The sequence below is a fragment of the Bubalus kerabau genome, chromosome 10, assembly GCF_029407905.1.
Source record: "Bubalus kerabau isolate K-KA32 ecotype Philippines breed swamp buffalo chromosome 10, PCC_UOA_SB_1v2, whole genome shotgun sequence".
Taxonomy (NCBI): domain Eukaryota; kingdom Metazoa; phylum Chordata; class Mammalia; order Artiodactyla; family Bovidae; genus Bubalus; species Bubalus kerabau.
Window position 1 is genome coordinate 105,439,584 of NC_073633.1, and position 25,991 is coordinate 105,465,574.

General features: G+C 42.1%; 1 protein-coding gene across 2 annotated transcripts in view; it reads right to left on the reverse strand.

Moving 5' to 3' along the window:
• The window catches only part of EML5 (EMAP like 5), a 168,413-nt gene that overhangs the window by 4,945 nt on the left and 137,477 nt on the right, over nt 1–25,991 (reverse strand). For both annotated transcript variants that reach the window (XM_055538847.1, XM_055538848.1), the window contains exons 30-36: nt 23,189–23,287; nt 19,598–19,618; nt 10,878–11,051; nt 8,915–9,123; nt 4,093–4,250; nt 2,344–2,458; nt 19–207 (exon numbers count right to left, since the gene is read on the reverse strand). In XM_055538847.1, the coding sequence (XP_055394822.1) occupies nt 19–207; nt 2,344–2,458; nt 4,093–4,250; nt 8,915–9,123; nt 10,878–11,051; nt 19,598–19,618; nt 23,189–23,287 (965 nt within the window). The remainder of the gene's footprint in view (nt 1–18; nt 208–2,343; nt 2,459–4,092; nt 4,251–8,914; nt 9,124–10,877; nt 11,052–19,597; nt 19,619–23,188; nt 23,288–25,991) is intronic.

Genomic DNA, 25,991 nt, shown 5'->3' on the forward strand with positions numbered 1-25,991 from the left:
TTGAAAAGCTGCACGCACTCTGTCAGCAATGTCCCAGAGCCTCACTGTCCCGTCTTCCGCAGCGGACAGGAAGAAGTCCCTGGAGGGGTGGGTGGCGAGTCCCCACACAGGGCCGTCCACGTGCCCGCTCACCAGCACGTTGCACGCCGCGTTCTTCTCTCCAACTTCAATGATTTCAGCGCTCCTCGTCCCTACCAGTATCTTGCCCTGGAACACAAGTGGGGCCAAAACAGTTACTGGCCCACCACAGCTGCCGCTCTCAGCAGCCAGGCACGGCCTGCCGACCCCTGCGAGGCTGCGGCCTGCAGCAGGAAACACACACACCCTCCTCGAGCCGCAGCGGGGCTGCCTCTCATAAGCCCGTCACAAGGTGAAAACGTCAGAAGTGCACTTCACACACCTAACCTACCAAACGCAACAGCCCGGCCTGCCTTACACATGCGCAGGACGCTTAGCTAAGCCTATTCTGTAGCAACGTGCGGGACGCCTCGCGTTGTTCACTGAGCACTGTCCTGAAAGTGAAGAACAGTGCGACTGCCTTGGCACAGACAATCGCTGTAGGTGAACTTCTGATCCCCGAGACGGCATGGCTGACTGGGAGCTGCGGCTGGCTGTGCTGCCCTGCATCACGAGAGGACTGGACCAGAGATCGCTGGCTGGGGAGAGCAAAATCAAACATTCGAAGTGTGCTTTCCATTGAACGTGTTATCACTTTTGCACTATCTTAACATCGAAAAACCTTAACTTGCAGACACTCAGTATGTCTGGTCTTGTTCCCAGTTACTGGCATAAAGCTCCTAAAAGTGAAAGTCTGACTCTGCGACCCCGTGGACTATAGCCCGCCAGGCTCCTCTTTCCATGGGATTCTCCAGGCAAGAACACTGGAGTGGGTTGCCATGCCCTCTTCCAGGAGACCTTCCTGACCCAGGGATCAAACCCAGGTCTCCTGCATTGCAGGTGGATTCTTTATCAGCTGAGCCACTGGGGAAGCTTCTAAAACCCTTAGAATTCCCTGAGTGATGAACAAGATAGGTATCTTTTACGTTAATAAGGTGACATCTGGACCTCACATAAGGGGGGTGGTTGACGGCAGACCCATGTGCCTAGGAGATAGCCTGGCGCTTTCACTCTCTCTCCCACACCTCGACGATGGGAGAGGGGCTAGACGTTGACCAATAGTGAAAGAGTTAATCAGTCAAGACTGCATAAGAAGCCTCCACAAAGGCCAGGGTTTGGAGAACTTTCGGGCTGGTGAACAAGGGGAGATGCAGGCTGCGGGTCTGAAGCTCCACACCGCTCCATGTACGTCACTCTGGGCAGCTCTACGTCTGGCTGTGCCCGAGCTACACCCTTTACAGTAAACTGGTGACCCAGTAAGGAACATGTCTCTGAGTTCAGTGAGCCGCTCAAGCAAGTTAACTGAACCCGAGGAGGGGCCGTACAACTCTCTCATTTATAGCCCGTGGGTCAGGGCACAGGTGACTGACCGGTGTCTTAAGTCCAAGAAGAACTGTGGGAACCTCCAAACGACAGCTGACCAGAGGTACAGGCAGTAACAACTTGGCATCTGAAGGGCTGTGGGGCAGGCCAGTCTGGCAGGACTGAGCCTCCAACCTCCTGTGGAACCTGAGGCTTTCTCTGGTAGATACTGGACGCTGGAGAATTCCTTGGTGCTGTGTGGGAAGCACTCCTGAACTCAGCATCCACACACTGGATCTGCATCCAAAACCAAAACCACCTACTCTCGGAGAAGTTTTTGCCTGGACTAATCTAGCAGCAAGCCAGGCATGAGCTCATGCAAAGATTTCTATGGCCAGACGCGCACCCCAGGGGCACTCAGCCAGGCGCTAGGCCACGCTGACCACCGCAGGCCTCGCTTCTCCAGTCACCCAAGTTTTGACATTGACTGTGATATCTCAGTCTGAAAATCTCCAGAGAGGAGTAACTGCATTGGGATATGGGAAGAAAGTATTGAATTTTAGTTAAAAGTAACTGTAAATGAAAGTAAGCATACCTAATATTTCATAGACTAAGGATAACACATATATGCATTTCATAAGCACACTTACTGTGAGTGCATGCGTAGTCAAAGGGTTTTAGAGCAATGTGTGGTTTTCCATCAAATGGAGACAGCTGCCTTAATCAAAACGAGTCAACTGGCAAAGAAATTCAACTGTCTACCAGAGTGGATTCAAGAAAACGAGGAGCTACATAGATATAGAGCTTGGGGAGCAGCAGCTTGTCTTTCTGCAAACAAGGCAGCAGAGAAGAGGCAGGGAAGCTGGACGGCGCGTCTTTGCAGCGCTGCCCCTCGAGCTGCAGGGGGAGAGGCGCAGAGCGCACCTTGCCTCTGCACACGGAGCGCACGCAGTCGCTGGCCTGGCCCGTCTCCAGCCGGAAGGCGCGGCACCGCCTCAGCTCCTGGTCCCACAGCTTGACGGCTCCTCCCTCCTTTGACCTGAGAAAAGAACCGCCCAGACCAGAAGATGCACTTAACTGTTGGCACGTACAGATACTTTTCTTTATAAACAAAGACTACAAGCAGAACGCTAAAAGACACTCCAGTCTTTACATTACTCTAACTTTCTATGGCAATTTTAAAACACACTGGGTCTCAAGCATTCAGTTCAAGCAAATTCTATGGAAATTAATGTTTCCGATATCAGCATAAGCCTGCTTAGTCTGTCCTCGCCATTTATACCTTTTACTCTCATAATACTTTTTACCAAGGAAATGCGTGAAATGATTCTTTTTTTCTGGCCATGCCATGTGGCTTGCGGGATCTTAGTTCCCCCACTAGGGATTGAACCCAGGCCACAGAAGTGAACGCATCAAGTCCTAACCCCTGGATCTCCAGGGAAGTCCCCAAAATGACTCAATGGTATGAGGAAAATGGAAATGTAAGGTTAGGTAACAGGATTAGCAATGCTATGCTACAGAATATATTTTCAGGGCCAAAAGGGCACATTTCTTTCCACCTACTATTATTAGATATGCTACAGTTTATAGGTTGCTAGTGAGGAGGAGCGTGTAAGGTTAGTTAAGAGGAGCGCGTAAGGTTAGTTAAGAGGAGCGCGTAAGGTTAGTTAAGAGGAGCGCGTAAGGTTAGGTAAGAGGAGCGCGTAAGGTTAGGTAAGAGGAGCGCGTAAGGTTAGGTAAGAGGAGCGCGTAAGGTTAGGTAAGAGGAGCGCGTAAGGTTAGTTAAGGTATGGAAACCAAGTGTCACAGTGATATATGCAAAAGGTTAAATACAGCCTATTTACGGTTTTTCTTTTGGAAGAGGTGGAAAATATATTCCTTTATTTTCTTCTTGACGAACTGTCTTAGGACAAAACTGTGCTCCCACAGCACTGTTACACAGTCCTCCTTTATGTGAAAGGCAGACGCTGCTGCGTGTTAGCGGGCTCTTTCAATGCTGTATAGGAACGCACTTATCTCCTGGTCCCATATACATTCCACTTTAACGAGGATATGAAGGTATTAGTAGAAAATCAATGGTAAGTATCTTGTTTCCACTGGGAGATTTAAGTCACTCAGAAAAAGGCCTTTCTTCAGACTTACATTTTGAGGTCTTGTCTTAACTTTATCTAACAAGTTTGCCTGGAGCACAAGCAAACAAGGCAAAGTCTATTTCTGGCAATCCCTCATCCTTTTCTAGTCCAGCAGTATGCATCTTATCCCTTAGTATCCAGTGTGAACAAAACAGAAAGCAGTCAAGATGCATCCCAAATGCAACAGCAAGGATCCTCGCAAAGGTCACCAGCAGAATTCTACTCAGCAAATATTTACACAGGCAGAGAGACATGAAGAAAATGAATTCCTAACCTGCAGGATGGCTACCCATGAATATTTCTGAAAAATGATCACCCCAGTTGCTGGAGCTTAGATTTACCTACAGTGTCAAAAAAACTGGGAGAGATTTAAGGCCAGAAATAAGAATCATCACAAAGGCACTTTTATAAAAGGCAATAAAGGAGAAGCACTTGAGGAGGAAGGTCAGAGAGGCTAATCCCCGTGATCCTGATGTAACTGCGAACCACAGCATCCTGACGCAGGGGTGTGCAGCGAGGCTGCGAAAAGAAGGGGACTCACGGTCTCTCCTTGCCCCCGGTGACGATCAGCCCGTCTCGAAGGGTGGTGTACATGGCAAACACAGGCCCGTTGTGAGCTCTGGCCACGATTCTACACAATATGTGGTCTTTCCACACACAGACATCTCCACTGATGGTACCTGTAAACGTCAAGTTATTCTGAAAAGGAGTGGGGAAGGGGAGATAAACTCATCAAAGGCTCAGGCAGAGTCAAACAGCAATTCTCTACGTAAGCGTGAGCTGCGGTCACCCTTTTGATACAAGGAGCACGGATGGCAGGAGGAACAGTGGGGTCAGGTGTCAGAAAACCTGAACTCAAGGCTGTTAGGGCCACTTCCTTTTCCACGTCTGTTGCCTATTAGCTGGAATAACCTTGGTCAAGACTTCTAACCCCCACCAATATTAACTTTTTCATGTGTAAACTGAGAGCATTCACACTCTCTGAGTTCCCTTTGAATTAACAATGCTGTGATCCCCTTTGAATCACTTCCCTCTAGTTCCCCAAGGAGTAACTTCAAAGTCACTAGTAACCCAGAGTGAAAAAAAGAACAGGAAGTGAAAATAACTTTCATAATAGTTTTGATAGGTTTGACAAAATATTTTGTCATGGAAGGTGAAACTTATCTGTAGCAAAATAGTAGTCTTGCGGTTGTATATGAAAATTAACATTTCCCATGATTTCTTAAAATCAAAAGTCAATGCATTTCTGCAATGAATCCAAAAATAAGATAAATCTGTTAAGGTACCAAAAGTTTAAGAATGCTTTAGGTGATCTCGAGAATTTCAGTCTTGATATAATTCATTTACGCAAAAACAAGAGAAATCAAATCCTGCACTATGTGCTATTCTGTCTCCATTTAACTTCCTTTTTAGAGCAACTCGTATAAGATCCTGCACAGAAAACAATATGGAAAGAACCAATCAGAAAATAAGATTTGAATTATACCAAAAAACAGACTTTCTTTAATCTTTCTGAGAATACTAGTTTGTATGTTTAATTTCCCTGCAACAATTTAATATTATTTCAAATTCCTCATATTTATGCTTAATCTCTATAACTCACATTTAGAAAACAATGATGATACTTTTCATACAGAAGCATCTTTAATTTATGCCTTATCTGCGACTGGAATGTAAACACTAGCATTTTACTTGCCCTGCTCTTCGCATAGCCCCTAGCGCAGCGGTGGTTTAGTGGTTAGGTGGTTTCCAACTCCTGCGACCCCTTGAACTGTAGCCCGCCAGGCTTCTCTGTCCAAGGGGTTTTCCAGGCAAGAACACTGGAGTGGGTTGCCATTTCCTTTTCCAAGGGATCTTCCCAACCCAGGGATCAAAACCTGGGTCTCCTGCATTGTAGGTGGATTCTATACTGACTGAGCCACCAGGGAAGATTAGAGCATATTCAAAAAGGCTTAAACTGAGTCAGTTCAGTTCAGTTGCTCAGTCGTGTCTGACTCTTTGCGACCCCATGTACTGCAGCACGCCAGGCCTCCCTGTCCATCACCAACTGCCAGAGCTTGCTCAAACTCATGTCCATCGAGTCGGTGATGCCATCCAATCATCTCATCCTCTGTCGTCCCCTTCTCCTCCTGCCCTCAATCTTTCCCAGCATCAGGGTCTTTTCCAATGAGTCAGCTCTTCTTATCAGGTGGCCAAAGTATTGGAGCTTCAGCTACAGCATCAGTCCTTCCAGTGAATATTCAGGACTGATTTCCTTTAGATGGACTGGTTGGATCTTCTTGCACTCCAAAGGACTCTCAACAGCCTTCTCCAACACCACAGTTCAAAAGCATCAATTCCTCAGCGTTCAGCTTTCTTTATAGTCCAACTCTCACATCCATACATGACTGCTGGAAAAACCATAGCTTTGACTGGACGGATCTTATTTGGCAAAGTAATGTTTCTGCTTTTTAATATACTATCTAGGTTAGTCATAGCTTTTTTTCCAAGGAGCAAAAATCTTTGAATTTCATGGCTGCAGTCACCATCTGCAGTGATTTTGAAGCCCAATAAAGTCTGTCACTGTTTCCATTGTTTCCCCATCTATTTGCCATGAAGCAATGGGACCGCATGCCATGATCTTGGTTTTTCGAATGTTGAGTTTCAAGCCAGCTTTTTCACTCTCCTCTTTCACTTTCATCAAGAGGCTCTTTAGTTCCGCTTCGCTTTCTGCCCTAAGGCTGGTGTCATCTGCATATCTGAGGTTATTGATATTTCTTCCAGCAACCTTGATTTCAGCTTGTGCTTCATCCAGTCCGGCATTTCACACAATGTACTCTGCATATAAGTTATTAAACAAGCAAGGTGACAATATACAGCCTTGATGTACTCCTTTCCCAATTTGGAACCAGTCCATTGTTCCATGTCTGGTTCTAACTGTTGCTTCTTGACCTCCATACAGATTTCTCAGGAGGCAAGTAAGGTGGTCTGGTATTTCCCATCTCTTTAAGGATTTCCCAGTTTTCTGTGATCCACATAAAGGCTACAGCATAGTCAATGAAGCAGAAGTAGATGTTTTTCTGGAATTCTCTTGCTTTTTCTTTGATCCAACAGATGTTGGCAATTTGATCTCTGGTTCCTCTGAGATCTAAATCCAGCTTGAACATCTGGAAGTTCTTGGTTCACATACTGTTGAAGCCTAGCTTGGAGAATTTTGAGTATTACTTTGCTAGCGTGTGAGATGAGTACAATTATGCGGTAGTTTGAACATTCTTTGGCATTGCCTTTCTTTGGGATTGGAATGAAAACTGACCTTTTCCAGTCCTGTGGCCACTGCTGAGTTTTCCAAATTTGCTGACATATTGAGTGCAGCATTTTTATAGCATCATCTTTCAGGATTTGAAATAGCTCAACTGGAATTCCATCTCCTCCACTAGTTTTGTTCGTAGTGATGCTTCCTAAGGCCCACTTGACTTCACATTCCAGGATGTCTGGCTCTAGGTCAGTGATCACATCATCGTGGTTATCTGGGTCATGAAGATCTTTTTTGTATAGTTCTTCTGTGTATTCCTGCCACCTCTTCTTAATATCCTGTGCTTCTGTTAGGTCCATACCATTTCTATCCTTTATTGAGCCCATCTTTGCATGAAATGTCCCCTTGGGATCTCTAATTTTCTTGAAGAGATCTCTAGTCTTTCCTATTCTGTTGTTTTCCTCTATTTCTTTGCATTGATCACCGAGGAAGGCTTTCTTATCTCTCCTTGCTATTCTTTAGCACTCTGCATGCAGATGGGTGTGTCTTTCCTTTTCTCCTCTGTCTTCTATGCCTCCTCTTTTCTCGGCTGTCTGTGAGGCCTCCTTTGTGCTGTGTCTTGGGGTGGTTTCCATCATTGCCTCCGGTACAACGTCACAAACCTCCATCCACAGTCCTTCAGACACTCTGTCTATCAGATCTAATCCCTTGAATCCATTTGTCACTTCCCCTGTATAATCATAAGGGATTTGATTTAGGTCATACCTGAATGGTCTAGTGATTTTCCCTACTTTATTCCGTTTAAGTCTGAATTTGGCAATAAGGAACTCATGGTCTGAGCCACAGTCAGCTCCTGGTCATTTTTTTTTTTGCTGACTGTATACAGCTTCTCCATCTTCCGCTGCAAAGGATATAATCAAACTCATTTCAGTATTGACCATGTGATGACATCCATATATGGCATAGAGTTGGATTACTGTGATACTGAATGGTTTGCCTTGGAATCGAACAGAGATCATTCTGTCGTTTTTGAGATTGCATCCAAGTACCGCATTTCAGACTCTTGTTGACTATGAGGGCTCCTCCGTTTCTTCTGAGGGACTCCCGCCCACAGCAGCAGATGCAATGAACACCGCCCATTTTGTAACAAAACATTTGTGCTAATTTGCACTGTTGCTTCAAACATAAAAAGTCAATTAGGACTAAAATGCTTATCTTCAAGTTTACTTTCCACTAGGAATGGGCAATTGATTAAATAAGGAATTTTGTATGTGAAGAAAGTTAATGTATACGGGCATAATAATGTCAAGCATTTGAGTGTGTACATTTTTCATCCAGAAAGGAAATTACTGGTCTTGTACTGAGAAACTCCATGATATTTAGCTGAAGTTTGACATGGCATACGAGCATTTTCAGTGGTGTTTTTCCTCAAAAATGTAAGTTTTAAAATTTCAGAATTATACTTTTCTTCCTTCAAGTATTACACACCCAACATAAATACTTAAAGAAAACCACCTTAGGTTTTTGGTGCACCAAAGGATTGAAAAAGCCTGGCCAGGACAAGATATTAAAGGAAAGAGAAGTGTCTTGTAAACCAGAAGTCCAAGTGGCACGGGGGGTGGGGAAGAGACGGCCCTGGAGCACCCTTCCTAGGAAGCCAGGGCAGGGCTGTGCTCGCGCTGGTGAGACACGGGCCCCGAGCGCTTCCAACCTCAGGATAAGCAGTGAGTTAAGATAACAGGAAGCACAGGAAATCCTAAACCAAGCACCCTCTTAAACACTGGAAAGTCATATGTCACAATATGTCTTTTATTCTGACAAATTATTAGGGCCTCGGAGACGTAGGGTGACAGAAAGTTAAGGCCAGCTTTTGGGAATGGCCACGGCCCAAGGATTCAAGTCTCCATCGTAACCTTTCTCCCTCGTTCACTTTCTTTCCCACTCCCTGACTTCTCAAAGTATCAGAACTGGAAAGATGAAATACAGGCAGGACCGGGACACAGGCTAGAACTAGTGGACTGCAGTGCCATATACCCCACGTTCGTGTGGCTCATCTAAGGCGAGAAAACCCCAAACAGTCCAGTCTGGGTAATTCACAGCTACACGACCACAGGCAATTGAAGAGACATACTGCACCAAACGCAACAGCAAGCATGGTCTGCATCCGCGCATCCTCCAGAGTGCTCAGGAGCCCCTTCTTGCTAAGAAGAGCTCTTCCTGCCAGGGTCCAGAACTTGACGTGCTTTACGCCCACAGAGACAAACTGGGAGTCTGAATCTGGTCGGAATTCAGCCACAAAAATACGCTGGTTGTGACCAGCTCTGCTAGCAATTTTGGCACCTAAGAAAAAAGATACAACAGAATTTTCCAGGTGAGTATAAGAACTAAGTTGATTTTTTTATAGGATTAAGCAGTTATTGAAAACATACAGTTCAAAAAACAAATGCTTATAGAAAGAAAGTGCAGGGAATTCCCTAGCAGTCCAGCAGTTAGGACTCGGCGCGTTCATTGCCAAGGGCCCAGGTTCAGTCTCTGGTGGGGGAGCTAAGATTCCACATGCCTTATGGTGCAGCATCCACCCCCTGCCCCCTACACACACACACACACACACACACACACACACACACACACACACACAGAGCTAAGATTCCACAAGCCTCATGGTGCAGCATCCACCCCCTGCCCCCTACACACACACATAGACACACACACACACACACACACACACACACACAGCTAAGATTCCACAAGTCTCATGGTGCAGCATCCACCCCCTGCCCCCTACACACACACACATAGACACAGACACACACACAGACACACACACACACACACACACGGAGCTAAGATTCCACAAGCCTCGTGGTGCAGCATTCACCCCCTGCCCCCTACACACACACACACACACACACACACACACACACACACACACACACACGGCCTGTCCCTTGCACTGCTATCTAGCAATCCTGCGCAGATGATTACTAGTGCCCAGGGTTCTTTTTACACACTTTGCAAGTGATGTAGGATTCAAGGAGAGCTTCATTATAATTTACGGGGCATTTTAGATTGTAGGAACCATTATCTCTTTTCTTTTCTATGCAACTCTATGAATTTCACTTTCTATTTTTTTCACAGTTTGGGTCTTTGTTTTCTCTGCGCCCATCAGGTCACGAATTCACAGGGAATGGGCTCCCGCAGCTCAGGCTCCTTTCCACTGGTTCTCAGGAAGTGCGCTTCTCTGGGGGGACCGGCTGGAGCTTCGACTGAACCCAAGTCCCTTTCTCTCTGGCTTCCTTCTTCTGACCATTTTCCTTCAGGCATTCTGGGCAGCTATCTTGGCTCCCAGTGTGTCTAAATGCTCAATGTGCACGTTAATTCCCCTGGCAGGAATCTTGCCCCTGTCTGTTTACAACAAAGCAAACAGCATGCTGGTTACACTGCAGCCTCCCCCATTCTGCCACGGTGTCATTCGTGGGGCATTCCATTTTGAACAGTATCTGTTCCTTTGATATCTACACTATCACCTTTATCCTGGATTTGCAAGTATGTGGCCAAAGGACCAATGCAGGGCCATGCCTTCTGAGAGCCAGAGAACACGCAAGCAGGGGCCACTCCTCTTGCCCTTCGTGCTGGTCACCCTGGCGAATTACTGGAAGATGGCAGTTCTGGCTGAAAGGTGAATTTCACTTTTTATAACAGCTCTGTAACAGCAAAGTTTTGTCTGCAGTGTATTAAAGTAGCATTACCTTATTGCTCTTCCATTCACTTACAACATAATTCATTTCCATTCTTCAGTAAGATCCTTTATAACCAACCAAATAATAACTACAAGACCCTTTTATGCACAATTTCTTACTGAAAGGAGAGAGCAGTGAATCCTTTTTAGTATTAGTAACTCATTAATTTATGCTTTGTTTACAATTTCACTGGGTTTTTAAAGTGGAACCCACCTATAACAGCTTTGTATGTGTACTGAGTAGGGCTGTAATGAATAATGGTTTCAATCAAGAAGTTAATACAAATATGAAATAGAAAATTCGTTTCACCCTATATTTATTTACTTATTTAAATTACAAAGAGAAAAATCCTACCTTCTTGCCATCTCCAAATGGTAACTGTATGCTCTGGGTCTAGCCCCACAGAGAGCAGGAGTTTCCCAGTAGCACTGAAACTCACTGAACACACCCCCTTTGAATGGTAGCATCTTAGGACGGACAAAGTCTGCTTGTTCACGGCATCCCAGATGTGAATAGACGGAGCTGTGGCTAAACAAAGACAGCATCCAAAGCTGTGATACACCTGTTATAGACGTTTCCATTGCTAAGGCTGATGCATACTTATGTCTGAAACATGGAAGAAATACATACCAAAGGACTGTATACTTAATAAAAAATAACTCAAAACTAAGACTAAATTTAAAAAAAAGGAAAGGAAAGAGAAAGGAGAGACAGGGAGAAAAATACAGACTACTTCCTCAGGCTATAGTCCAACTGCACTTTTGAGAAAATAGATTTTAGACAAACAAATTAGGCAATCACAACTCTAAACAACTTTTCAAAAAAAAAAAAAAAAAAGCGTGTTCTAGACACATGTTAAGTCTTTGTATAATTATGTATATTATGGAGAAATATACAAACATTACACAATAATTAAATACCAAGATATATTTAGTACCTATATGAAGAAGAGACTGAAAGTGAATACAAATTGAGAAAGGCAATAGGTAGGAAATCACATGAATAGATCACAAAGGAAATTTTCAACCAAATAGACATACATCTGGTAAAAGCTAAGTGCATATCACTCTATAAGACAGTATTTTTTTTTTAAAAAACAGGATTTTATGGGAGAAATACTACTGCTTATCCTTTTAAAATTATACTTTTTTTTCTTTGTAGCCATTTTTACTGCTTAAAAAGATTTCCCAGTTCTCTGAATTTTCTAAGTTAAAAAACCATAGTTTTGAACTGTTCTTTTTTCATGAATTGCACCCTATAAAAAGAAACAGATTTATGTTCAGTCTCAGGACACAAGTACTTTTAGTAAAATAATTAATACATGAAAGTGCATTTGCTTCAAATTATAAATCTGCTACAAATATTGCAAAAATAGAGAAACATTACATCTTGACAAGCTGTCTTAAAATCACTTGATGCAGACAGAAATTCTAGTTTCTAAAGAAAACAGTCTGATAAATTTAGACTATATTTTACACCATCTACAATTTACAGTATACAATGACAAATTAAAGCTGACAGTTCTTCAAACAAGGTTACAATATATGAACCCAGGGAGTTAAATTTGAGTATCATTAAGTAAAAATTATTCAAAGATTTATGCAACTGTAAAAAAATAAAACCAACATGGAAACAGACATAAAAATTTACCACGTAATAGAGCATTTATGTGTGAAAAATTGATCACAATAATTTAAGCACTGGACTAAAATTAGTACATTCCTCATTCAATAAAAGTGAAAGGATATGAGGAACTGGTAAACTTAATTCAGTAAGAAATGCTAGGTGATTTATACACGCACACACACACACATATACCGGAGATCATTCTATAATTTTTTGCCAGTGACAAATATTAAACAGGTCTTCTGTAATACAGAAATGCTTTTATATCTATAAAAAGAAACTCTGGGCAATCCATACACTGTATTTGTCTAAATGTGATGATGTAGCTAATGGATTTTTAAGAAAGAACACTCAATATTCTCCAAATTCAATATTTTATAAATTACAAAGCAAGTAACTTTCAGTAAACTGAATTCCCGAAATTTTCAAAGTTTTATTAAAAAAATCAAATGAGATGGTAAGAACTTATACCAAGAATTCACCTCTTAAAACATATAGGTATGACTATGTTATGAGACTGTTACACACTTAGAGTGCTCTAAACGTACATCAGTAGCAATATTTAAGATTTAAATTACTGGACATTCTCAAGGTCTACCTTACAAAAGGTTAAATTCTGTCGTTTGACTTTCTCCTGTAATTTGAAAGTGGTCATGCCTGAAGCTGGAGTAGCTGAGATCCTACTCCTGCTTCTGCCCTTACTGAGGTCGCCAGAGAGGCACGTCTCATGGATTTGGCGTGTGACCAGGGGCATCTCGTCCTTTCCAATCCCTGCCTCTGGGCGGTTCTGTGTTCCTGTGGACTCAGGCTCACAGAAGTGAAGTGCCTTGCCCTGGGTCAGCGCCTAGCTGCCACACTGACTTTCTCCGGAGAATCAACCCTACCAACGATCTGTAACCATTCCTCACTCTCCATCTCCAGGACACAGATGCCACAGGGTCCCTCTCTCTCTTAAGTATCTTTATTAGTTTATTTACGGCTTTGCTGGGTCCTCGTGGCTGCACAGCGCCTCTCTAGCTGCGGAGCACGGGCTTCTCGCTGCGGGGGCCTCTCTAGCTGCGGAGCACGGGCTCTAGGCTGCGCAGAGCTCCAGGCCCTTCAGCAGCGGAGGCACGTGGGCTCAGGAGTTGCGGCTCCTGGGCTCCAGGGCACAGGCTCAGGAGTTGTGGCACCTGGGTTTACTTGCTCCATGGCCTGTGGGATCTTCCCGGACCAGGAGTCGAACCTGTGTCTCCTGCATCGGCAGGCGGATTCTTTACTATGGAGCCACCAGGGGAGCCCATAAGGGTCTCTTAAAATTACAAATAGATTTCATAAGAATCGAAGTTTTAAAGGATTTTTTTTTTCCATCCCCTAGTTTGCCTTGATGCAGCATAGTAAACAGTGCATTTTAAAAACAAGATTTTAATATGGACCATTAAGTGTACCAATGGCTGAGACGGTAAAAAGCATCTGCCTACAATGCAGGAGACCTGGGTTCAATCCCTGGGTCGGGAAGATCCCCTAGAGAAGGAAATGGCAACCCACTCCAGTATTCTTGCCTGGAGAATCCCATGGACAGAGAAGCCTGGTAGGCTACAGTCCATGGGGTTGCAAAGAGTTAGACACGACTGAGCAACTTCACTTCACTTCTTCTATACTGGACAACATCACCACTGATGTTGGACCCAGCATTCCTTCCTTCCTTCTTAATAAAGCTCTGATTTTATTCAGGAATCCATGCCTCCCTCATGCAAATACAAGCAATTCAGGGGAAAGACACTGCATAGTCAACTTAATAGTCTACACCCATTGTGGTAAGACCTCCACACATCCTACAATCCTTCTCGTCCCATCCCCTCACCCCTGACATCAGTGATTCAGTTCAAGTCTTTGCTCACATCTTAAAATGACTCACTCAGGCTAAAAGGCAGTACTAATTTGTTATTATTTTTTAAAATATTCATTTATTTGGCTGCACTGGGTCATAGTTGCGACATGTGGGATCTAGTTCCTTAACCAGGGCTCAATCCTGGGCTGCCTGCATTGGGAGTGAGAGGTCTTAGCCACTGGGCCACCCAGGGAAGACCCAGGGAGCACTGATTTTAGGTCGTGGTTTTGAAAGAGGATTTTATTGTCCTTCCCACTTGATGAAAAGGCAAGGAAGCATCTAACCCCACCACTTCCATACAAACACAGCCGCGTGGGTGAGGCCAGTGCTGCGGGCGGCAGAGGGGAAGGGCCGGGAAGCACTGGGGCTCCTGAATCAGCAAAGGCAGGTGGGCACCCTCCCTCTGCACTCCTGGGCAATGATCAATTTCCTTCTTTTCGGTCATGAGAGGGCCCGTGGAAGACCACTAAGTCATGTAATGAACAGCCTATAGGGACAAACAGTGACCTATTCCAGACAGAGCTCTCTCTCCTTGACTTGCCTTAAGGATCAAAAGTGTCAGATTCTTACCTCCTTACACAGTCTTAGGTGGGCTGAAAAAACTCTGCCAGAGACAAAAGATGTTCCCTTAGGGTCTAGTCAAAACACAACTATTGTACTCAGATGGTAATTAGACTATACCCTCTCTAATACACACGTTTATTCTCCCACATTCCAAAGTGAGAATTTTGAAACTTCTCCCACTACCTCAGCACCTCCTCACCCTCAGATGATGAAGTATCAACAAAAGCCATCAGAGAGGATCTTCCTTATTTTCCCACCTCCAAACCTACCAGTTTTCCTGCATTTGAACCTACACTCCCTTCATTCCTAATGACTGCAGATAATTTCTTCCTGCCCAACTCTCTCTCCCAAAGTATTGCGCTATCTCATTTAGCCAGCTGTTCAAGCAAGAAATTAAGTTACTCTCTATTCCTTACTTTCCATCATGCCCCCAATCCACTCTATCAGAAAGACTGCTGGATCTACCGCTAAAATCTGAGCCATCTTTGCCTAGTTCTGTTTTCACTCCTACCACCCTAGTTTAAAATGTCTTTTGCTTGGACTACTGCAAGAGCCTCCCAATTTTCTGGAGGCTCTTTCCTCTCTGTATTCTTAGTAGTGCAGAGAGTGATGTACTCAGAGTATAAATTAGATCACATAAACTCCCTTGCCTACAACTCTCTGGTGATGGACTCTGTACTTAGTAGGAATGCAAACCCCTCTCTATGACCTGCAAAGCCCCACGTGACTGACCCAACCTTTTTTAAAGTTCATTTCAGAGGCCTTACTCCAGTCACACTAACCTTCCTGTTTCTTGATTCAGCTTTAGGGCCTCCACAGCAAAAAGTGAACACAAGCAGGACTGAACTCACCATCACTAGAATGGCCTGCTTGCCAGCGTGTAAGAACCTGACTTCTGAAATGTTTCCTGTGTTGATAAGGCCATTCTGTCCATCTGGGGCACCGAGCACCCGCCTTCTCTTGGGAGCATGCTGTTTCAGTCGTTGCGGCTCTATGTCTATGCGATCAGCCCCCAATAACGAATCTTGGTCTCTGAGTCTTCAGGGGGCTGCCCTGGGCAGAAGCTGGTAGACGCAGGTTGTGTGTGACCCCTGGAGCAGTGCTTTCAAAGAGACATAGACCCAGGACCACCATGCCTTGATCCTCTAGGACCTCTGAAGGTGTGGGTGGTCTAGGAGTCTGAAACCAGGCCTGAGTCTGGAGCCCCCAGACCACCCTTTGGCCGTCACTGTTTAGTATCATTTTTGGCCTAGCTAGATCTTACCACTTCTGAAAAAACCACTGCTTTGTTGCTATCACCCTGTTGTTTTTTTTATCATGTTGATCACCATCTTAGATCATGCTATTTTAAAAAATGTACTTATTTATTGCCTGTCTCCCTCTAGAGTAGGACTCAGCAAACTGTTACTGTAAAAGAGACAAAATTGAAGACATTATGCAGGTTCTTATGTAATACAAGAAAACAATTTTCTTTTGTGGAAAACAAATTTCCACAAAATTTTTATTGATGAAATTCACTGAGTGAAAATTTTTATAATATTGATCTACTAATGAGAATTAATTTTTTGAGGGGGAATATTAATTCACTTAAGTGGGGTTCAAAGTCAATGTTCTTTATTTAAAAAACAATTACAAATGTTCATTTGTTAATGATGACCTATAATGATTTTCAATTCTGACAATGTCTCACAGATAGGTACTGTCAAATATGAATATCAATCCAAAAGCAAATGATTTTAACTGAATATGTTAATCACTTGGAAGGCATTCAGAAAACTGTATTAGAGTTCTGGCCTGATGTTTGTCTTTTTAGCATGTATTATATTGCAGAATAATAACTACAAATTGAACATTAGGTGGAAGTTCCTCAACTGTACAGTTAAACAGATTTTTTAAATATGGCAATTTTCTTTACACTTGTATCAAGATCTAAAAACAATGCTGCTGGAACTGAAATTTGAGCCCAGAAAATATACTTGCTGCAAATTTGTGTGGGAAAGGAATCTGGTGTCTTGTCTTAATTTCTGACGGCTGAGACATACGCGTGCAGTGTGGCAGGACCTGTGAGTCAGAGATCAGCTGTCACCAAGTGGCTTCCTGCAGTATAAATTTCACGTATAAGCACTGTAATTTCAACGTGTGTAACTGTGATTGTAGTTTCCTGGTAACTTCAGGTTGAATCATTAAGAAACATTAACAAATCTGCAGCAAAAACTAATTTCCAGAGCCATTCAGTTTTCCATAATAGAGACTGAGGGCAGTTAGTCTCAGAAAAATTTCAGTCCTGGCTCTGAGTGACGGAGATTGCAAAGAACACCAACGACAAAATGTTACTGCTGCTAAACCACTCAACTGCTGTGGCAGGGGAAGTCAGACACTCACCTTCTGTTTCTGACAGAAATTAACAACTGAGGATGGTTAGGGCTATGAGAGCAAATAAAGTTAACTGCTGACTCTCAAAAACAAAATCCTGAGGTTCAATTATACATGATAGACTGAAATATTTTTCACAAAGCAGCTGCTGAGGAATAACACAGTGAATAAACCATAGGCCTCAAGTGCCTTTCAAGTTTATAAGCCTCGTCCATTTTACAAACGATCCTCTTTTCTGCTCTAGCTCCACATATACTTTTACCACCCTCAGTTGTAGTACATCTTAACAGATTCCACTTCAGGTTGTACTGAATTAATGTTTTCTTAAGTTATTTGAAAATATTATCTTTTCAAGTTGTTCCATGGAGACCATTTATAGAGGCAAACTGTCACTTAAAAGTCAGCACTGATTCCTGCAGTAAACAACTGGCAACATCTGTCAACCTATCAAGAACCAAGGGAAACCATTCAGAATCATCTGCCCCCTTTTTCGCCTGTTTTTAGTGACGACTGATGTTCGCAAAGCCCTCAACTGTTTTAGCAATGGTTCTTGGCAAAAGATCTTAAACAAGTTTACTTTCTCTGGACACTCATTCATTGTAGTCAAACATGACTTAATTAAGCCAGCAATAAACAGCTTGTCTTAATTAGCTAACAAATGAGTTATTCAGAACCTTACTTAGGTTTTAGCCACATTTTATTTTTATTTTTTGAATAAACTCTGTTGTGATGAGATACTGTGTTTTTTAAATAATTTTTTAAAATTTTATTTTATTTATTTATTTTTGGCCACACCACACTGCATGCAGGATCCTAGCTCCCTGACCAGGGATTGAACCCAAGCCGCCTGCGGTGGAAGCCTGGAGTCCCAGGCACTGGACCACCAGGGAAGTCTAAAGATACTGTTTTCCTAACTTTTCTTATTTTTGCTTTCCTGTGACCTGGGGATCTTGCACCAAAGTCAGTATGAAAACGTTGGCTGTATTCTTTCAGCACAGCTACAGTATCACTGCATAAAAAGCACAATGTTTTACCATCTCATTTGACAACAAAATCCACACTTCACTGTGCCTTTATAGTTTGACATTCAGTCTATTTTTCCTTTCCCCTCTCTTGTTTTGCCATGATAGATATGCCATGGTTAAAAAACCAAATGGCAGCAAGGTGGATACACCTAGAGAACGTTGTATTCAGTGAGTAAGACAGATAAGACAAATACTGTGCAATATCACTCATATGTAGACTCTAAAAAACGATCCACATGAACACATATGCAAACCACAAACAGGCTCACGGATACAGAACACGAGCTGGTGGCGACCTAAGGAGAGGGGAGCGGCTGGGGCAGATGAGAGGTGGGAGAGTAAGAGATACGAACTGTTTTGTATAAAATAGGTAAGGATGTATTGTATAGCGCAGGGCAATTATAGCCATTATCTTATAATAACTTTTAGTGGTATATAAGCTATAAAAAATGAATCACAATGTTGTATACCTGAAAGTTATATAATGCTGTATACCAACTATACTTCAACAACAACAAAACGTTGTGGAATATAGCAGTACATGTAGCACTCAAAACCTGTCCAGCTTTAAAACAGAACCGCTGCGATCTGGAGTGTGCCAAGCTGCACGGGACAGCACCGAGTGTTACAACAGTCCCTGCTGCCACCCTGCCCTGCGGGCAGCCCAGCTGCCGTTGCCGGCACGTGACTGAACAGGCAGGCCCGTGCCAGAAACCTTATCTGTGGGCACTGAAACCGGAATTCCATACACTTCTCATGTTTTCTGAAATTTTACTCTTTCTTTGATATTTTCCAACTATTTTAATGACTAAAAACTATACTCAGTCATGGGCTGTACAAAAACAGGCGGTGGGCAGATCTGGCCCACGGGTTCTAAGTCTGCTAACCTCTGCTCTTGGGTGTAGCCCAAGAGAGCAAGGCCATTGTCTGCTGCGAATACATTTGTGGTTTAAATAGTCAAATCACAAAATCATGCTTTATCCTGGAGGAGAAGGAAATGGATACAACTCACTGGGAAATGTTTTTTTTATCAGACTGTTAATACTTACTACATTATATGAACTGAAACTGAGTTGAAAAAGCCTAGCTATTATAATATCTAAAAACAACTGACATGCATTTGTTCATCTAAGAGCTTTGTAACTTCACAAAGTCATGGTTAAATTCAATAATAAAAAGTTATTTTCAAATCTTTAAATGTTCTGTTGATCTAACATATGCAATAATTTTGATGATTATATAAAAATAGTCATTGAAAATTTTTTATTTCTAGGCAATAAAATTTACTGATTCATACTTAAGATCAAATTTTAGCCCCACCATTATTCCTACCAGGTATATGATAATGGCAAGTTAATACCTACTATGGAGAACTCTTGTGACGACTAAATAGGTAATACAAGTAAAGTGCTTACAACAATTCTGAGCATACTAAGAAAGTCAAAATTCAGTTAAAAAAAATTACTGTAGATTGGGCTCAGTATCATGACATTAAAATGATGTATTCTTGACTTTTAAAAAACCCAAAATAGTTCAGCTATCTTATTACTCTGTAAAAATGTAGGCTATCACTGCTTAACAGTATGAGTAAAGTAGAAAGTGATAGGTTTCCTTACCTGACATGTCTGCCAAATCACCTACAATGGAAAAGCAGCAGAGAAACAATGATCCAGCAACAGCATAAACACCATATGCAAAACTTATAAAAACTCAACTACCATAAGATAATTTTAAATAATTTAAATAATTGTGTCATATATAAAATTACATAAAATTGAGTGTACTGTAAGTGAAGCCACTAATTTCAATTATATATGCGTATTAGTATTATATGCATATGACCTTTCAATCTTTAGATCAGTATTTTCTTTAGTGAGTTACATGAAATTATAAAAACATTTTCAATAGTACTGATATGGTTTAAAATTGATATGACTTTATTTTGGTTTACAAATGCCCTGCTAATAGATCCTTCAGGCTTTCATGTAGCTCTACTTGAAGGGAAGAATCAGATCTAAATCACCTGAAAGAAATGATGGTAAAAGTTGGCATGTAACTCAAGGAAAGGAAGGCTCTTAATTCAGGCCACAAACTAACCCTTCTTATTTTTTTAACTAAACATTTTCTGTCTGAGTAAAAGACTGCCAAAAAAGAAAATATGAAATTCATTGTATTTACAGTAGAAATACTTATTAATCAAAATTTTAGAGTCAATAATCTTTAGCAAGAAAGAAAGCAGAAAAATTTAGAAACCTTTTTTAGATAGACGATTGTTCTCTACTTTATTAGAACTTTATGTCCCTGTGTGCTTCAGTTGTGTCCAATTCTGTGTGACCCCATGGACTGTAGCCTGCCAGGCTCCTCTGTCCATGAGATTTTCCAGGCAAGGATACTGGAGTGGGTTGCCATTTCCTTCTCCAGGGGATCTTCCCAACCCAGGGATTGAACCCACGTCTCTTATGTCTCCTGCATTGGCAGGCGGGTTCTTTACCACTAGCGCCACCTGGGAAGCCTATGAAATTATTGTTTCAAGGACATATTGATAATGTAGATGTATTGTGTCCTGACCTGGAATATGAGAGAAAAGGCAATAATGTACTTGACTTTGCTGAGAAGACCAGTCAGGATATACCACTTTTAGATTTGAACATGCTCTGATGACAACGAAATGATGACAGGACTTGAAACTATGTCACGTGAAGAATGGTTTAAAACTGAGGGTTTTGGTTTTGGAAAACAGGCTTATCCTGGAATGTCTGTGGGCCTGGGGCAAATAAAGAGTACAGATAAAGACCTAACCATCACAGGTCTAAATATTCTAGGTGCCCCCAAACGAGGACCGGTGAACTGCAATGAAAGAGAAACAGATTTCTGTTCTATATGAGGAAGCATTTTATAACAGCTTCCTAAGGAGAGGTTAGGAACACTTACATATAATAACATTCCTTCAGGCCCATAATAGATAATTGTTTCTCCTAAATTCATAAAGTCAGAGAAACATTAATTGATACAAGTAAAATGACGCAAAGGAAACATTCTCCAATGGTTTCTTAGGTCAATTTACAAAGGCAATAGAAATAAAGCAAAAATAAACAAATGGGACATAAGGAAATTTAGAAGCTTCTGCATAGCAAAGGAAACTATAAATAAAATGAAAAGACAACCTATAGATTGGAAGAAAATATCGGCAAATAATTTGACCAACAGGGCTTAATTTCCAAAATATACAAACAGCTCATAGAACTGAATGACAAAAAACAACCCAATCAAAAATTGGAAGAAAACCTGAACAGACATTTCTCCAAAGAAGACACACTGTTCAATATCACAAATTATTAGAGAAATGCAAACCAATCACTTGATACAGGTCAGAATGGCTATCATCAGAAAGCCTACAATTTTTTGCGAGGGTGTGGAGAAAAGAGAACCTTTCTACACTGTTAGTATGTATGCATGTGTTGGTCCCTCAGTCGTGTCTGACTCTGTGACCCCATGGACTGGAGCCCACCAGCCTCCTCTGTCCATGGGATTCTCCAGGCAAGGATACTGGGGTGGGCTGCCATTTCCTCCTCCAGACGACACTGTTGCTAGGAATGTGAATTGGTGTAGCCACTATGGAAAACCATGCAATTCCTCAAGAAACCAAGAACAGAGCTGCCATATGCTCCAGCAATCCCACTTCTGGGCATATATCCAGAGAAAACTCTACTTTGAAAAGATACATGCATCCTAATGTTCACAGCAGCACTATTTTACAAGAGCCAAGACATGGAAGCAACCTAAATGTCCATCAGCAGGAAAATGGTTAAAGAAGACGTGGTACATACACACACGATGGAATAATACTCAGCCATAAGAAAGAATGCAACAATGCCATCTGCAGCAACACGGGTGGATCTAGAGATTATCATACTAAGTGAAGCAAGTCAAAAAGAGAAAGACAAATCCCATGTGACATCACATACAAGTGCAATCTAAAACAGGACACAAATTAGCTTACTAATAAAACAGAAATAGACTCACAGACACAGGAAACAAATTAATGGTTACCAAAGGGGAAAGGACATGGCGAGGGCGAGACCGAAGCTTGGGGTTAGCGGATACAAACTACCATATATAAAACAGATGAACAACACGGTCCTACCACATACCACAGGGGACTGTATTCACTGTCCTGTGATGACCCGTAACAGAAAAGAGCTGAACGACCTGCTGTACAGCAGAATCTAACACACCACGTACCAACCATACATCAACAGAATGTAAATAACTAATAAATCCAAAGCTCGGAATATTGTGTATGTAACAGGTTAAGAACTGACCTACTTTCTTTTTAAAAGGAGAAAATTTTTACAGAAAGGAAGAAAGGTCTTTGTGGCATAACTCTAGAACTAATAGATAACAGAGAACAAGTTTCTAACTGATCATATTAAAGCATAAATTATCTTCTTCAAGAAGGAAAAAACGCCTGGAAAGTTGCCTTAGCCATTGAGGCTCACTGAAATCCAATAAACCCAATGATTTTGATCATTTTTACAAACTATACAAGGGTCGTGAAGATCTCACTGATCAGGTAGGTCTGTTACGTAGCAGTCACAGTGATCAATTACTGGTAGATTTGTCCTAAAGAGACCTGCCACCTGCTCATCATTTTGCTTGTGGAGTTACAACTTTTGTCAAAGTTTTCTAGAGAGTTGAAAGAAAATAGCAAGACAGGGGATTTCAAAACCAGGTGGCAAATACGATCGCCGCCAAAGGGAAAGGCAGAAGGGCTCCCCGGCAGCTCAGGCTTGGCTTCTCCACTTTCCAGGGCGTCCCCTGCCGAGGCAGAGGCTCTGCCCGCTCACCAGTCACTTCTCAGCTCCTCTTACTTACCACTCCCGCCTCAGACTCTTCCTTACTGCTTTACATGCTATTAAATACAAACTTTCTGCTGCTCAGAAATTTCTGCTAAAGGATTAAATCCAACTATTTCAACCACTATAAAATACAATGCTCTTCATTCTGAACTGTCTGAACCAATACAGATAAAGTGAAAAAAAAGTGCCTGGAAGCAAATAATATGGTAAAACTGGATGTGTGCTTCATGTATAAATGCATTTCAAACAATACACAAAAATGTTTTAGTCTTTTTCCCCTAGGATACTGAATTAATTAAAAGAAGACAATTACTTAATACTATTTCTTTTTAAAATACAGAAACATACCTACTTGGCCAGTTGCCACTATGTTGATAAATTTGGGGTGCTGATTTACAGTGAGGCACAGAATATCATCATTATGTTCCTGATAAAAACTCTGAGTCCCTATAAAAAAAGAATTTGAAAATTAAATTTGAAAACTTAAAACGTGAAATAGTCAAATGCACTTTACTCAGAGTAATAAACTGCTGTGTTTAACTTCCTTGCTTATTTAACATATATTTTTTGAGCACAGTATATATACTTCATCCTAAGGATGTAAACGTGACTGACAAATCCTTAAAGTAGTGAACCCTGAAAGGCATAACCATGTAAAACCAGGTTGGAGACATCAAGTGCCACAAGAGAGTTAAAGATCAAAGCGCTATGGAAATATGCAGTGATCTGTTCTTCTTACGAACAGATGGCACTCCTGAACTGACACAACAGATTCTGGAAATGTGAATGTGGTTGGGCCACACGTTTCAGGAAGAGGAATACTTGAAGCAAAGATACAAAGGCAGGGAAGCCGTGGGTATGCATACAGATGGCTCATTTGGCTGAAATACAGGGTAACAAAAAAGAAAAGTGAGAAATATCATTGGACAGGCAAGTTTGAACTAGAATTACAGAGGATTTTGAAAACAAGCCTATTATTAAATTTTATATTTATTCTGTAGTCAGTGGGGAGGTACTGAAAAAATTCTGATCAAAGAAGTAATCTGGTTTATCTCGTGGCAGCGACAGTGGAGAGGCCTGGCAGACCGTGACTGTGCAGGAGGCAAGGAAGGGAGGCTCCTGCAAGCCAAACGGAGAGGCGGGGACGAGGCCAGGCTGGCAGACTGGGCCCCGGCGGAGCCCTGTCGACACTAGGTCCTCCAAAGAGCAAAACGAAACCAAAGAAAAACATTTTAAAATAACGTTTAATATATCTAACATTACTTTTGAACTTCTTCTCAAAGTAAAATGTGCTTCATATTTCCCAGGGCTGAGTTCAGTTAAAGGAACAAACAAATAATTATATGTGCTACTGACTAAATCAATAGATTAGTTAACAGATCAGGACTTCTTGGACTATACACACAGCAATGTACCCACAGAACGGACACAAGCCACTGGGGCAGGGGCTTGGTCATCTCTCTACCCCGGCTCTCTGCTGCTGCTGCTAAGTCACTTCAGTCCTGTCCGACTCTGTGCGACCCCATAGACGGCAGCCCACCAGGCTCCGCCGTCCCTGGGATTCTCCAGGCAAGAACACTGGAGTGGGTTGCCATTTCCTTCTCCAATGCATGAAAGTGAAAAGTTAAAGTGAATTCACTCAGTTGTGTCCGACTCTTAGCGACCCCATGGACTGCAGCCTATTAGGCTCCTCCATCCATGGGATTTTTCCAGGCAAGAGTACTGGAGTGGGGTGCCATTGCCTTCTCCGATCCCGGCTCTCTACATCCCATCATTAGGAAGCTGAGTAACTAAAAACCAGGAAACTGAAGCAAACTACATGTATAAATATGCAAGTGTGTTTACTCTCCCATCCTTATGTAGTGTGTCTTTTCTTATCTTCTATATTCTCTGTGAAGGATAAGTGAAGCCTCAAAGAGGATTTTCTATTAATAAGAGATATTTTGTAATGACCTAAAGTATTGAATAGAAAATTACCATTGATTTGTATAATCTTGATGAATCTTTTTCTTAAGGAAACTAAAACAGATATTCCATATTAATGATTAATACTGACCAGGAGTAGGGGATTATGACTCACATAATCCATTCTACCTAATTAGAGTGAAGCTACCAGAGGGAAAAAAAGCCAGAAATGTTTGTACTAGATAAACTGTATCTTCAATGCAAACAGTGACAGACTATTTTGTTGGGCTCAAAATCAATGCAGATGGCAACTGCAGCCATGAAATTAAAAGATGCTTCCTCCTTGGAAAAAAAGTTATGACAAACCTAGATAGTGTATTCAAAAGCAGAGACATCACTTTGCTGACAAAGGTCCATCTAGTCAAGGCTATGGTTTATCCAGTAGTCATGTATGGATGTAAGAGTTGGAACATAAAGAAAGCTGAGCGCCGAAGAATTGATGCTTTTGAACTGTGGTGTTGCAGAAGACTCTTGAGAGTCCTTTGGACTGCAAGGAGGTCAAACCAGTCCATCCTAAAGGAGATCAGTCCTGAAAATTGACTGGGAGGACTGATGCTGAGGCTGAAACTCCAATACTTTGGCCACCTGATGCAAAGAGCTGACTCATTTGAAAAGACTCTGATGCTGGGAAAGACTGAAGGCAGGAGTAGAAGGGGACAACAGAGGATGAGATGGTTGGATGGCGTCACTGACTCAATGGACATGAGTTTGAGCAAGCCCCAGGAGATGGTGAAGGACAGGGAAGACTGGCGTGCTGCAGTCCATGGGAGGTCACAAAGAGTCGGACACGACTGAGCAACTGAACAACTTTCTGACTTGATGAAGTTTATAACTTTACGTAATAAAGCAATTCAAAATTAATAAAGAGTATTACTAGTAGGATTATCACATCCTCGGTCATCAAATGATGCTTAGAGAACTTTTTCAACAATACAATCAGTTAAATAGACGTCAAGACATATTTTCCCATCTCTTGGATCTAACAGACATCATCAGTCAAGTCACAGGCAAGCAGCTTTCTTAGTTAACCTTTTTGGCTTTCCAAGCCCTCAGCAGGACCACTGCCACTCCATCGCCAGTCCCTAGCTATCACTCACCCAACATGTTCCTTTCAATCACTAACTGTCAGAGACAACCACGTGCGGGGAAACAGAATAAAGTTACCAATGTTTCTGCTGTGAAACAT